Source organism: Trematosphaeria pertusa (assembly GCF_010094035.1).
Source record: "Trematosphaeria pertusa strain CBS 122368 unplaced genomic scaffold BU26scaffold_3, whole genome shotgun sequence".
Classification (NCBI taxonomy): domain Eukaryota; kingdom Fungi; phylum Ascomycota; class Dothideomycetes; order Pleosporales; family Trematosphaeriaceae; genus Trematosphaeria; species Trematosphaeria pertusa.
In genome coordinates, this window is record NW_022987214.1 from 2,976,532 (window position 1) to 2,988,196 (window position 11,665).

General features: G+C 57.2%; 3 protein-coding genes across 3 annotated transcripts; 1 reads left to right on the forward strand and 2 right to left on the reverse strand.

Annotated features, from left to right (window-relative positions):
• Positions 1-277: 277 nt before the first annotated feature.
• Positions 278-8,120, reverse strand: BU26DRAFT_501999 (uncharacterized protein; the record flags this gene model as incomplete). The annotated part of the gene is made up of 5 exons (XM_033826607.1): positions 278-313; positions 711-873; positions 945-972; positions 1,029-1,035; positions 1,446-8,120. The coding sequence occupies 5 exons, from the start codon at positions 8,118-8,120 to the stop codon at positions 278-280; spliced, it is 6,909 nt and encodes a 2,302-aa protein (XP_033688886.1).
• Positions 8,121-8,366: 246 nt separating this feature from the next.
• Positions 8,367-9,091, reverse strand: BU26DRAFT_231199 (uncharacterized protein). Its single transcript, XM_033820875.1, has one exon. It carries the CDS (start codon positions 9,039-9,041, stop codon positions 8,613-8,615), a length of 429 nt encoding a protein of 142 aa, XP_033688887.1. The 5' UTR covers positions 9,042-9,091; the 3' UTR covers positions 8,367-8,612.
• Positions 9,092-9,486: 395 nt separating this feature from the next.
• BU26DRAFT_516155 (Deoxyhypusine synthase) lies at positions 9,487-11,304 on the forward strand. Its single transcript, XM_033828256.1, has 2 exons — positions 9,487-9,845; positions 10,008-11,304. Exons 1-2 carry the CDS (start codon positions 9,618-9,620, stop codon positions 10,860-10,862), a joined length of 1,083 nt encoding a protein of 360 aa, XP_033688888.1. The 5' UTR covers positions 9,487-9,617; the 3' UTR covers positions 10,863-11,304.
• Positions 11,305-11,665: the final 361 nt, after the last annotated feature.

Genomic DNA, 11,665 nt, shown 5'->3' on the forward strand with positions numbered 1-11,665 from the left:
AAGGAAGTAGCGGTTGAATTGAGAGTTCTTATATCATTACCTGCGCCTACTTAAGTTCATTTGAAATATTCCCCTCGCTACAGCTACAGTGCACACTATGTAGACTTTAATCGTCTACGAATCTTAGTCAACCCGATAAAGCCTTTCCTCTTCTTTGTAAGCCAACCTCCTGCTGCCATCAGATTTTGCTCGCCTCTATCGCCAGACGGAGATTGAGAACGGCCACGCCACATCATTGCCGCCAGCTGTGGTGCGGATCTGGAAAGCTTCTGCGATTCTATGGATTCTCTCGAACTAGAAAAGTGCATTCTATCTATAGACAGGGTGTATTGTACCCTAAGAGCTGTTATACTACTATATATATCCTAATAAGGAGCATTTTAAACGTGCATAGAGCATCTTTTAGTTAAAAATCTGTAGAGTTCTAGAACGGATTTCCATAGATGCGTTCCGTCCGGCTGGAACACTGAGTTACACGCCATCTGTGGGCGACGTATCATAACTAAGATCGGGCTTGCACTGCAATCTTTAGCCCCGCAGAGCTGTTCCTCTCGCTTCCGCGAGGATGTGATGCGTCAATCCCGTGGTAGTCTTCAGTCTGCATGCTCCCGAAAGCCTAAAAATAAGGCTGGCGATTTTGTGCCTAGCGCGTCGTCACACACATAGCCATCCGCGGCCAAAATACTCGAAGCCCTCCACAAGGCACCTACAGTAACGAAGACGCCCATACCTGCATTAACAGCAGAAGATAATCCCTCGCGAGAAAGATTCTCGTGTTCCACCTCGGATGGGTACGAATTTCGGACATACCCGCAGCCTGTCGTCTGCAACAAGTGTTGGAGTGCAGGCTGCGTGGGATTCGGCACCTGCAGGCTAGGGATTGCAGTACAGCTGCAGACGGGCCCATGCATATGAGGCTCGCACAATACCACCCAATCACTCACTGCCTAGAGTTTGACTTCCTCGTGCGCGCTAAAGATTGCAGTGCAAAACTTTGGGGGCTACGACGCATCTTCATATACACACACCATTTCGCTGGATGCATATAATACATTCGCTGAACCCTACGCTAGATACCTCCTCCCAGCGAGCAAAAACTCTGAATGCGAGACAATAAACCCCCCTCTTCTAACAAGACATGGTACGATATTGCCGTGATAGAACCCCCGAAAAGACATGGCATTGCTCCGAACATCAAGAACCCTTCCCACAAAACGACCCACGCCACGCATACCATGCGCTGCCCATCCAAATCCGCCTATATGCACCCCAACCCCGGAAATGCAGATACGACCTTGAAGCCGCTGAACGCTCCATCGAAATGACAAAGGAAAATGCTCGGTCCGTCGTGGCTGTGGCGTGAAAATTTCCTGGTGGGCAACCGGTGTCGCAAATAAAGAAAAACCTCCCAATCAGCGTTGCCACCTGTTATCCTGATGCCTTACAGCGCTCGCCCAATCCGTGGGTGGTCCAGGTCTCTGATCTTGTCCCGACCCTGGGGGCGGCGGAGGTCCTCTTCTCAGCATGCTGTCCCGCCACTGCGCATCGCGCTCCCTCAATTCACGCTCCCGCATTTCCTGATTGCGCATTTCTCGTTCCCGCATCTCGCGTTCTCTGCCGAGTAAGTCATCTCGGCCCAGTGCCGCATGCTGCTGTGCTTGCTCCTCTCGAATGCGCTCTGTGATCCGAGCGTCACGTGAAAATGGATCCCTGAAGCGATGCGAAGGATCCTCTTGTTGACGTCCGTAGAGAGGGTGGCTGCCGTCTCCTAACGACGAATGCGGGGGATGTTGTAGAGGCGGAGGCGGACCATGGTCAGGCCTAGAGAGTGGGGTGTGTGCTCGCTGCATACCGTAGCCCCGATCCTGCTGTTGAGTCTGATAGCGGGAATCTTGATGCGATGGTGGAGGCGCGGTGGAACGTAGGTGAGAGTTTGACAGAAGAGACTCGCGCCGTTCCCGTAGCAGTGCGTCAGCCCTTTGCGAGAGCTCTCGGCTCATGTCGCGCTCGGTGTTGCGGGCGTCGAAGTCATGATGCAGATCGCGAGGATCCCGAGCGCGATATTGGTCGGCGACACTCGCTCCGCGAATGTGTTGAGGGCCAGGATGGTGTTGGTTGGGAGTTTGAGGATTCGAATAAGCTAGACCTGCATTGTGAACCTGAGACTGCTCGTTCCTGCTATGAAGCTCCCTCTGTTGCGCGATATGACTCGTGTGGAGATGGGGACTCGGTCGCATACCCACCGGCCCGGAAGGTTGAGAGCTACTTCCGGGAAGATCTACCTGGGCATATGGATTCGGTTGGAGTATCTGCGTAGTACCAGCCGCGGGCTGCGAGTGTTGAGGCGGAGCTGTTGTGGTGATCCCGTGACGTGGTTGTTGTCCCGAAGGCCCGCTTAGGCTGGGAGTCCGTGAGTGGAGATGAGGCGAATTGCTATACGCAGAGAGAGGTGGCGGTGAAGGGTTGGCTCGGGGAGCATTATGCTGAGCGAACACGGACCGATGGTTTGCAAAGATCCTGGGATCGCCAAAGGTTGGCTGTGCAAGGCCTGTATGAGGGGAATTGAGCGCCGACGTCTGCTGAGCCTGACTCCCCGGATGGAACTGTTGTCGCTGCCAAGTCTCACGCGGAGGAGCCCTCCCACCAGGTGTCTGATCGTTGGTAAGATCAACAACCTGCCTGCCAGAAGGGCCTTGTGATAGTGAACTTTGTTGCGCATACGAAGGGCGAGCATAGGGCGCCTGAGAAGCGGCGACATCGCTATAGAGGTCACGTCGCGGAGGCAAAGGCTGTGACACAGGCGGTGGCGGCGCGATAGGGGCTTGCTGCTGTGGGGTGGGAGTGTGCGAAGGCACATTTTGCTCGCTTGGCTTCTTTCGTCTCGGCTCTTCTGGTTCAGTATCGTTGAGAAGAGATAGCAAGTTCGACTTCCTCGGTTCCGGGGCGGGTTTCGGTGGTGGAGCGGATGGTGGCTGCGCAGCTTGAGCGGGTGGTTGGGTAGATTGAGGGTAGGTTTGGGCCTGAGACTGTAATTGCGGAGGTTGAGACTGCGGGGGTTGAGGCAACGGATAATGTCTGGACTCTTCCTTCACCGGTGGTGTCCCGATAACAGAGCGTGGTGGCAATTGATGGGGTGCTGGCAAAGCGCTCGAGGTTTGAGTAGAGGCATCTGGGAGGGATTGGCTGCTTGCCGATGCGTGCTGAATATGGCGAGGATGCGGCATCGAAAGCGGGCGGTTCTCTGGCGACCCAACGCCATGACCCGAGCGCATCTGGGGCATACCGGTTGCAGACGGTGGGAACTGCCTGTGTTGGGACACTTCCTGAGACATTCGTCGCGAATGCTGCGATTGGAACCGTAGATGAGCATCGTGGTCTTGCGATGGCTCTGTCCTGATGAGATTGTCGCGCTCTTGTAGGACCGATTGGCGAAACAACGGCGCTTGAGCCTGCTCGGGAACTCGTGGTTGTGGTTGCGGTTGAGCTTGCTGTTGCAGAGAACGCGAAGGATGAGTCAAGGTCGAGGATTGTGGGGGCGGCCGATTCTCTGAGCGTGGGAGTAAGTCGTCCGAGAAAAAACCAGCACGCGGTCCCGCATGGTGTGGTTTGGGTTGGGACAAGGGGTGCTGGAGGTGATGCTGCGCCTGAGAGCGTAGGGCCTGGGTAGGGGGTGACTGCTGCGGTGGTATGGAAGGTATTGATGCAAGCGACGTCTCTGGCATAGTGAACCCGACAGGCGGCACGATCGGCTTGGTTTGCTGAGGCGCTTGGGCGATGTTGGAGAACCTAGAGGATGGAGCGGAGCTAGGAGGGGATGCTTTGGTTAGAGCCATAGGATGGCCCGCCGCGCCCTCAGGCGTCGGAGCGAGGGCACGTGGCGCGTTGATCTGCGTACTCTCGTAACGTCTCTTCGGGGCTGGGGTCGGCGTAGGTGGCGGACCTATATCTTCACCTCGCTCTCGCTTCTGGTCAGCTTCAATAGCGAGTCTCTCCAAGTCCGGGGCCAGCCCACTCTCAACCAACCGCAGATATTGATTTTTCACCATAGTTGACGTCTTTGTCCCCATATGGTTCGCAATTGCCCCCCAGTCCGTACCGAAGTGTGCCACGTTCCTGTGGAAATCGGTTTGCTCTGTAACGGACCAGTAGCTTGAGGGCCCAGGCCTTGCGCTAGCTTGCGCCCTTGGCCGCTCTATGATGCCAGAGCTTAACCCTGAATGGAATTGCGAATCGCTCGAAAGCGCCATTTGATCCTCCGACAAGGCGGCTTGCATGGGTAGAGACATTTCTCCCAGTGGTCGCTTGGCGAGCTCTTCCTCCATTTTGACTCCCAAGGCCTTGCGATCAAGCTTAACAGGCGATCCAGCTGGTGCAGCAGCGAGAGGGGGGTTCTTGGCCTTTCGCCCACCTCTCTCTTTCCCACCCTTTCCACGTCGACCCGCCTTTTCTTGCGTTCCATCGGCATCGGTCTGGCGGCGCATCCGTCCCGGGGTCGGCGTAGAGGTCGTGGTGTCGAAATCAGTCTCCGCACCGAACGTCGGGGCCGCCGAACGTCGCGGCCGTCCGCTCTCTGTAAGGGCCGGTGGAAGTCCATCATCGCCTGGTACGTCGGGCCGTTCCATGTTAGCGATTGCTCCGCGACCTCTACCTGCACCTCCCCCTCGCCTCCGGGGCCCACCTCGCCTTCCTTTGACTTTACCTTTGTATTCCTTGCCCCACTTGGTAGCATAATAATGATTGATGCAATCCTTGTACGTCCGACTGGACCCAGCTTCTTTGTAAAGTATCTCTGCCAGCTTCCCCCATTTTTTGGCATACTGGTCCTTGTAGTGCTGCACCATGATCTTGTGTTCTTCCTCTGTGAAGTCGTCCTCTGGGGGCTCGTAATGAAACACAAAGATGCCTTGTCCGGGCTCTCGCTGAAAGTTGGTGTCGATAAATCGGCGTCGCTGGGCTTCATATGCAGTTAACTCCAAAGGGACCGTGGCCTCCTTCTCCGGGTCGGCCAATGACCTCTTGGGCTCTTGCTCTTTCTTTCCCATCCTCTCCTCTTCGGCCGTCTTTAGAGATTCTTTGATGGCTGTTTCAAGATCAAGCTCGGTTGCCCATCGGCTCGAATGACCTCGGCGGCCAGTAGTTGGCGGTGGGAGGTCCAGCATTGGGGCCATGGCAGAACTCTGAACATCTGGCGTAGTAACTTTTATGCTGGGTTCGGCGGATACCTGTCTCTCCTGTTCTTCGTGTTCCCGAGACTCATCAAGCTCGCGGACATAAAGCCGCCATCGCTTGTACGCGGCGGCATACTGCTCCAGAGTCTCTTCGGTGTCAAGCTCTGGCTCAATGTCCTTTCGCAAGTTATCTCGTATTACAAGCAGGACGTCATCGGACACACGCGGTCGGTCTTGGTCGAGGTCGGAAAGTGGCGTTGGCGGACCAGAGCCGAGATAAGGAAGTGAACTTAGGTCAGGAGTCTCCTCATGCTCATCAGTGGTTCCCCGACGTAAACGAAGTGCTCGCGTTGCAGGTGCTAATGGCTTTTCTTCCTTCTCATCCATGATGACATCTTCCGTCTCCTCGGCTTTCGGAGTGGGAAGCTCGGTAGTGGTACTTTCCGGTGGAGGCTGAGAAGTAGGAACGTTGATCATCTCCTCTTCAACAGGTTTGCTCTGCTGACGATGGGGTAGGTGATTGATATTGACGCTCATCAAAAGCGTGATCTCCTGAAGGGGTGTGGTAGCCCTCAGATGCGACGCGCTAAGATCAATACGTTTGGATTCAAGCAAGGTTTTCTCCCGGTTGTATTTCGCTTCCGACTCAGCAAAGTCAGCCTCGTCAAGGTCAAGATCTTCGTCCGAGTCGTCCAGCACCTCGGGGGCTGAAGAAGCAGCCGATGCGGGCGGCTTGTCTCGGCGAGGGGATGCGTCTGGCATGGATATGTCCGAAAGACGCCTTGTTTCAACGGGTGCAGGCTTTGGCGAAGTATCCTTGCGTCGCTCCACAGATCCCGATTGATCGCGGTTGAGCCAAATTTCAGTTGTCGGCGGAGCTATGGAGGCAGAATCTGCTTTGGTCGGCTCGGAACGCTGAGCATCTGTGGCCGAGGTGTTATGATCAAGTTTGGGAGCCTTTGGGGCTGTACCAAAAGGTCGATCACGGTCCTCAATTGGAAATTCTCGCTTTGTTGGAATAATTGTCCGGTTATTGAGATTGAGACCAGGACGGACCCACTGCATGCTCTTCGGGGCGCTTCCTAACGGCATTCTCGGAGCTGGAAAGCCGGGGCGGTCTGAAGGAGGATACATTGGTGATTGGCGCGCCACCATTGAATTCGCTCTATCGGCTTTGGGACCAGTTGGAATGTTTGCGGGCAAACTCTTAGGTGACGTATTCATGGTCAACGCACTGACACTTCCGCTCCCGCCCCGGGGCCCTCCGACAGGAGGCATTGCGCCCGGAGAGGAATCTCGTGGTACATAGGGCAAGTGCGTAGGCCTAGGGAACGATGGTGATGCGTTGGCTCGAAGAGACGCGTGGGGTCCTGTCGGAGGCGCCCGAATCCTCACTGCTGGACCCTGAGGAGGCGAGTTGGCCTGAGATAGAGCAACGCTAGGAGTAGGGCCCGTTGCCTTAGACTCCACATTTTCTAGTCCCGGCACGTTGTGCGCTGCCGCCGGAGCAAGGGGTGGGCGAGGCTCGATTCGTGGTGGCTCCGTAGAACCCGGCTTATTGTCTTGAGCCTGACTCCCACTATCCCCGTGAGAACGTTCCGGAGCCCTGTCGGCCTTTGGTCCAGTTGGCGGCGCGGTTGATAACCCTGATGGGATGCTTGTCTTGGGGGCAGAGGGAACTGGCAGCGCAGCTGGGGCTACGGCGGTCGCAACAGGCGCCGAGGGTACTGACGCAGCGGGCTTTGACTGAGTGGTGGCTGTAGGTTTCGCGTCAAGCGCGGGGTTTCTCCAAACATTAGACGAAAACCCAAAAGCTGGCACGGCAGCAGGAGGCGAGGAAGCCCGTGGAGCATAGCGTTCTCGGGAGGCTTCAGCGCGACCCGCCAGGAGAAGATCATCCCTTCCGGGCTCTCGTCGGCCTTCCTTTGCACCCACAGGCTCTGTTGCAATGGATGAGCGCCGCGAATATGAATCGCTCGGTGGCCCTAGCCGGTCTGCTGTGGACGGATGATGTGGTGGAGCTCCTGTCGGTGTTCCGGGAAGATGACGTGAGTCGAGGGGCCCGCTTCCGCGATGTGTGTCAAGTGCACGCGAACCAGACTTGAGGGAGCCTGCTGGCCCTATATAAGAGTCATACTCCCTTGGCACAAACCTGCGCTCGTCACGTTCTCTCCTGTCGAAATCCCGCTCATCTCTCAAGTCTCTCTCACGCCGCACAGGGTCTCGCGAACGACTGCGTGGACGATAAGAGCGCTCGGGCAATCGATCACGTGCGTCATGGTGGCGGTCCCGATCGTCATTATGGAAGTTCCTGCCACGCCCACGCATGTCTGGATGAAATTCTCGGCCACCGCGACCTCGACCGACACCGCTACCACGATACGATGACCCAGTGCCTAGAGGAGGATCGGAATATGAAGAGCCGGCTGAAGGAGGACCACCATCTCGAGAACTCCGCCGCGCACGGCTGATGTCGAGGTCGCGAGGAGCAAAATCCCTCTGGTCGCGGCTGTCGCGTGGATCCCTTATAGGCGATCGTCGAGAAGGAGACGGTCGCCTATCTCTACGATCACGATCAAAATCTCGGTCACGATCTCGATCTCGGTCGGTGGCCCGCCAAGAGTTAGGGACATGGGCAACGCTCGAAAGAGGCGGCGCGTCTCGCAGTGAAGGAGGTTCACCGCGTCCCGCAAACCCCCTTCCGCGTCCCTCTCGCGGCGCGGAAGGCGCACCAGATGGCGGTCCCCCAGTCGGCGCCCGCGGGCCATCTACGAGAGATTTCGGGCCCCGTGGAGTATCCCTGGGTGGAAAAGCGCCTGCATCCGCATTCGCTCGAGAGGCAGAATCGCTAATCCTCGGGAGGTATCCGCCGCCATATGTCGAAGGTCTTCTGTCGCGATAGGGCGACCTGTCGCGGCCGTATCTGCTGTCCGGGTAGCGAGACGAGGACATTCTGACACGCTGGATCGGGGAAGCCTCTTTCTAGTCGCCACATGGGCACGACGGACGTGAAAGATATCGGCGCGAGACGTGCAGCAGCTTTGAGGGCGGAGGGCACGGCAACAGGGGGTCTTCGAGGCGCTGGCGGCGGCCACGATACGGTGACAGCTACGAGACGGGCTGGTGCGGATTCGACCGTTGGTCGCGAGCCCGAGGGCGCAGTGCTGGAGCCTTCGGAGAGAGGTTAGCGAATATTGCGATTGTGCTCGGTTGAAACGCGGCGATAAGAAAAGCCTCGACTCTGGCGGGTCCGGCGAAGATGGAATTGGAAGCAGTTCGAGGTTGTGCAGGTGCCCGTGCGATGGATGGGCGCTAACCGTTTATGGCGTTAGCGTGGACCAGGGTTCGAGAGGCTTGGCAAGCGCGATCCACAGGCCAGGCGGCTGAGATTTTGGGTACGATGGGTCGGTAAACGGCTTCACGCCCAACAATCAACAGCGGACGTCAAAAGTCGTTCGGATCGAAAGAGGCAATCGTGTAAAAGCGCCCTGGAATGTTGCTGCTGCCTCGCGCCGCACGGCTGGGAACAAAGGGCCGTTCGGGCGTGCCGGAGAACCCCCGTTGACGTGGCGCTGCTGTTCGTTGGAGAAGGGGCACCGGGCACGTGAAGCGGTGTGCGAGCAGCGTTGAGGGGAGGGAGGGCGAGGGCGAGATCACCCGGGCTGCGAGCCAGCGAGCTCTGGCGGCATCCTGTCGTCGTAGGAAGTCAGCGTCGCAAGGAGCGAGGTGCGTGATGATGGAGAAGAAGAGTCCAGGAGGACACGAGAATGTACGCTTAAGCACTGACACCAGCCGCCATGACGGTCGGCTCTGCACAAGCAAGGTCCAATTTCGCGCCCCTCTCGAGCCGGGGTGGGCCCAGGCTAACCGCATGCATCGGAGAGCAGCCGTTGCTGGTTCCCGGCTCCCGTCGAATGCAGATGGGCGGCGTGTGATTGGCTGGTATTTTCAAGATCCTGATGCCGACAAGGGTGCGGCGGACGCCCACTGAAACAGTGCGCGCTGTGTCAGATTGTGCTGCGTTGCGCCAGCCCAGCCCAGCGCAACCGACATCAGATAACGCGCCTTGTGCTCGCGCAGCCCTCAAGATTGACACACGCCGGTCGTCGCATTATGACAGGCCGTAAACGCGTCATCCACGCAGTGCACCGTACGGGTCGTTGGGCGTTCCTTCCTCGAATCAGACTCCTTTTTGATCTGCGCGTGGCGCACTTGCCCTAACATCTCGGCTAACCGCGCTAACCGCAAGCGTGCTAGCACCCCCGATGTGGGGTGCTGCCCTTCAAATTCTCTCCAGGGCTATGCGTAACCACCATTCACCAGAGGCAAGGCAGCAAAAAGTCCAAAGGTGTCTCTTCTACGGCACGCTCGGCAGCCAGTAACAAGCTCCTTGGTCAACATTCCGCTTCCCTGCGCATTCGATTGCGCATTCTTCCACCGCCGCAGATCATGGCGCCCGCCAATCAAGATCCGACGTCGCAGGCCCCATCGGGCGCCACTGATGCGGTGTTGAAGCCATCCGAGCCGGTTGCGCAAGGCTCTAGAGAGGTGCAGGGCATAGACTTCAACGCTTATGCTCAGCGCAGTATCACCGTGGAGGAGCTCGTCGAGGGCTATGCGAGCATGGGATTCCAGGCAACGGCGGTCGGCGAGGCCGTGCGCATCATCAACGAAATGGTGAGTTAGCTGAAATGCCACCTGCAGCGTTGAGCTCTGGCGGCTGCTGGAGACTGCTATCCCTGCGCTTGCTTCGTATGCTTCCTAATGGCGAAACAATTTAGCCGAGAGCAGCCCCGGCTTGAATCCTGCGCCTAATGTTTCCTGCTAACAGATTGACAGCGCACGTGGACGCATCCTGAAACAGGTGAAAGGACGACCCTATTCCTGGGGTACACGTCCAACCTTATATCGTCGGGCCTGCGGGAGACTTTGCGGTATCTGGTCCAGCACAATCACGTCTCCGCCGTCGTCACGACCGCCGGAGGAGTCGAGGAAGACTTCATCAAATGCTTGGCACCGACGTATCTGGGTTCCTTCAGCACGCCCGGCGCAGGACTGCGCGCAAAGGGCATGAACCGAATTGGAAACCTGGTTGTACCAAACAGCAATTACTGTGCATTTGAGGACTGGGTTGTGCCCATCCTGGACAAGATGCTTGAGGAGCAAGAGCAAAGCAAGACGACAGACGAACCGATCCACTGGACGCCGAGCAAGGTCATCAACCGGCTTGGAAAAGAGATCAATGACGAGAGATCGGTATATTACTGGGCCTGGAAGAATAACATCCCAGTCTTCTGCCCTGCTCTGACAGACGGAAGCCTGGGAGACATGCTTTATTTCCACACCTTCAAGTCATCCCCTGAGCAGCTGCGGATAGACATTGTCGAGGACATTCGGAAGATTAATACGATTGCCGTGCGAGCAAAGCGGGCCGGTATGATCATCCTAGGAGGGGGAGTAGTCAAGCATCACATCGCCAACGCCTGCTTGATGCGAAACGGGGCAGAGAGTGCCGTGTATATCAACACGGCCCAGGAATTCGACGGTAGCGATGCGGGTGCGCGGCCGGACGAAGCAGTCAGCTGGGGAAAGATTAAATCGGACGGCGACAGCGTCAAGGTATATGCGGAGGCCACGGTTGTGTTTCCGTTGATTGTGGCCGCGACGTTTGCGAAGGCGAAACAGTCGTATTGAGAGTCTGCGCTGCCCGGCACAGAAGTGTGGAAACTTGTCGATCTCCTTCATAGGCGCACTTAACCACGCTGCCAGCTTGATTGAAGACCGCCACTGTCGAGGACCAGGTCCTCGGGGCAATGCAAGCGGATGGAGTTGCCGTTGTTGCACAAGGAACGTGATGGAACGGGCTTTTCGTTAGCTCAGCAACAGGCCTTACTGATGCAGCCGTCGAAGGATCAACTACGTGGTTTCTGCTAGGCTGCGCGGGAGGGTACGAGAAATATGGGTGCGATTGAAGTTGGATAGTCGGACAAGGATTTCGTGGACAGGCCCGTTAGCCAAATGCGGAATAGCCAGTATTGCAGCCTAGACGTCACTCCACCCCTCTGGTGGCTGAGAGCGCGCGGAACGGCGTGGCTGCCTGCGTGACTCGGGCGCTGATGTCTCGGAGATGACTGAGCGCAGAGAAGATGCAAGCCTGTACCGCGCAATATGATATCGAGGGCTCTCCAGGGCTGTGTCTCGCTACTGGCCCCGGTACAGGCTCCGGCACAGGCTCCATGGCTAGCGCCCTTTCGCGTGGAGAAGTGGACCAAGCTTCGTGCGCCTCATCATTTGATCGTGCCAGCACAAGGCGCAGGCGGCAGCCTTGCTAAATGCCAGCCACGTCTGCATCACCCTTCACCCTAATGGCCGTTGACTCGACTCTGCCTCCACCTACTATTCCAGCATCCTTTGTGTACAGGCACTGCTTCCGCTCACAACGTCGTCTTTCAAACCCCCGCTATAGCTCCCCGATAGAGCTTCCCCGATAAGAGCTC

Coding starts and splice junctions, on each gene's coding strand:
- BU26DRAFT_231199 (XM_033820875.1), bottom strand. CDS start 9,041: ATGCGGTTAGCCTGGGCCCACCCCGGCTCGAGAGGGGCGCGAAATTGG.
- BU26DRAFT_516155 (XM_033828256.1), top strand. CDS start 9,618: ATGGCGCCCGCCAATCAAGATCCGACGTCGCAGGCCCCATCGGGCGCC. Junction 9,846..10,007: donor TGCGCATCATCAACGAAATG/GTGAGTTAGCTG, acceptor ACAGATTGACAG/CGCACGTGGACGCATCCTGA.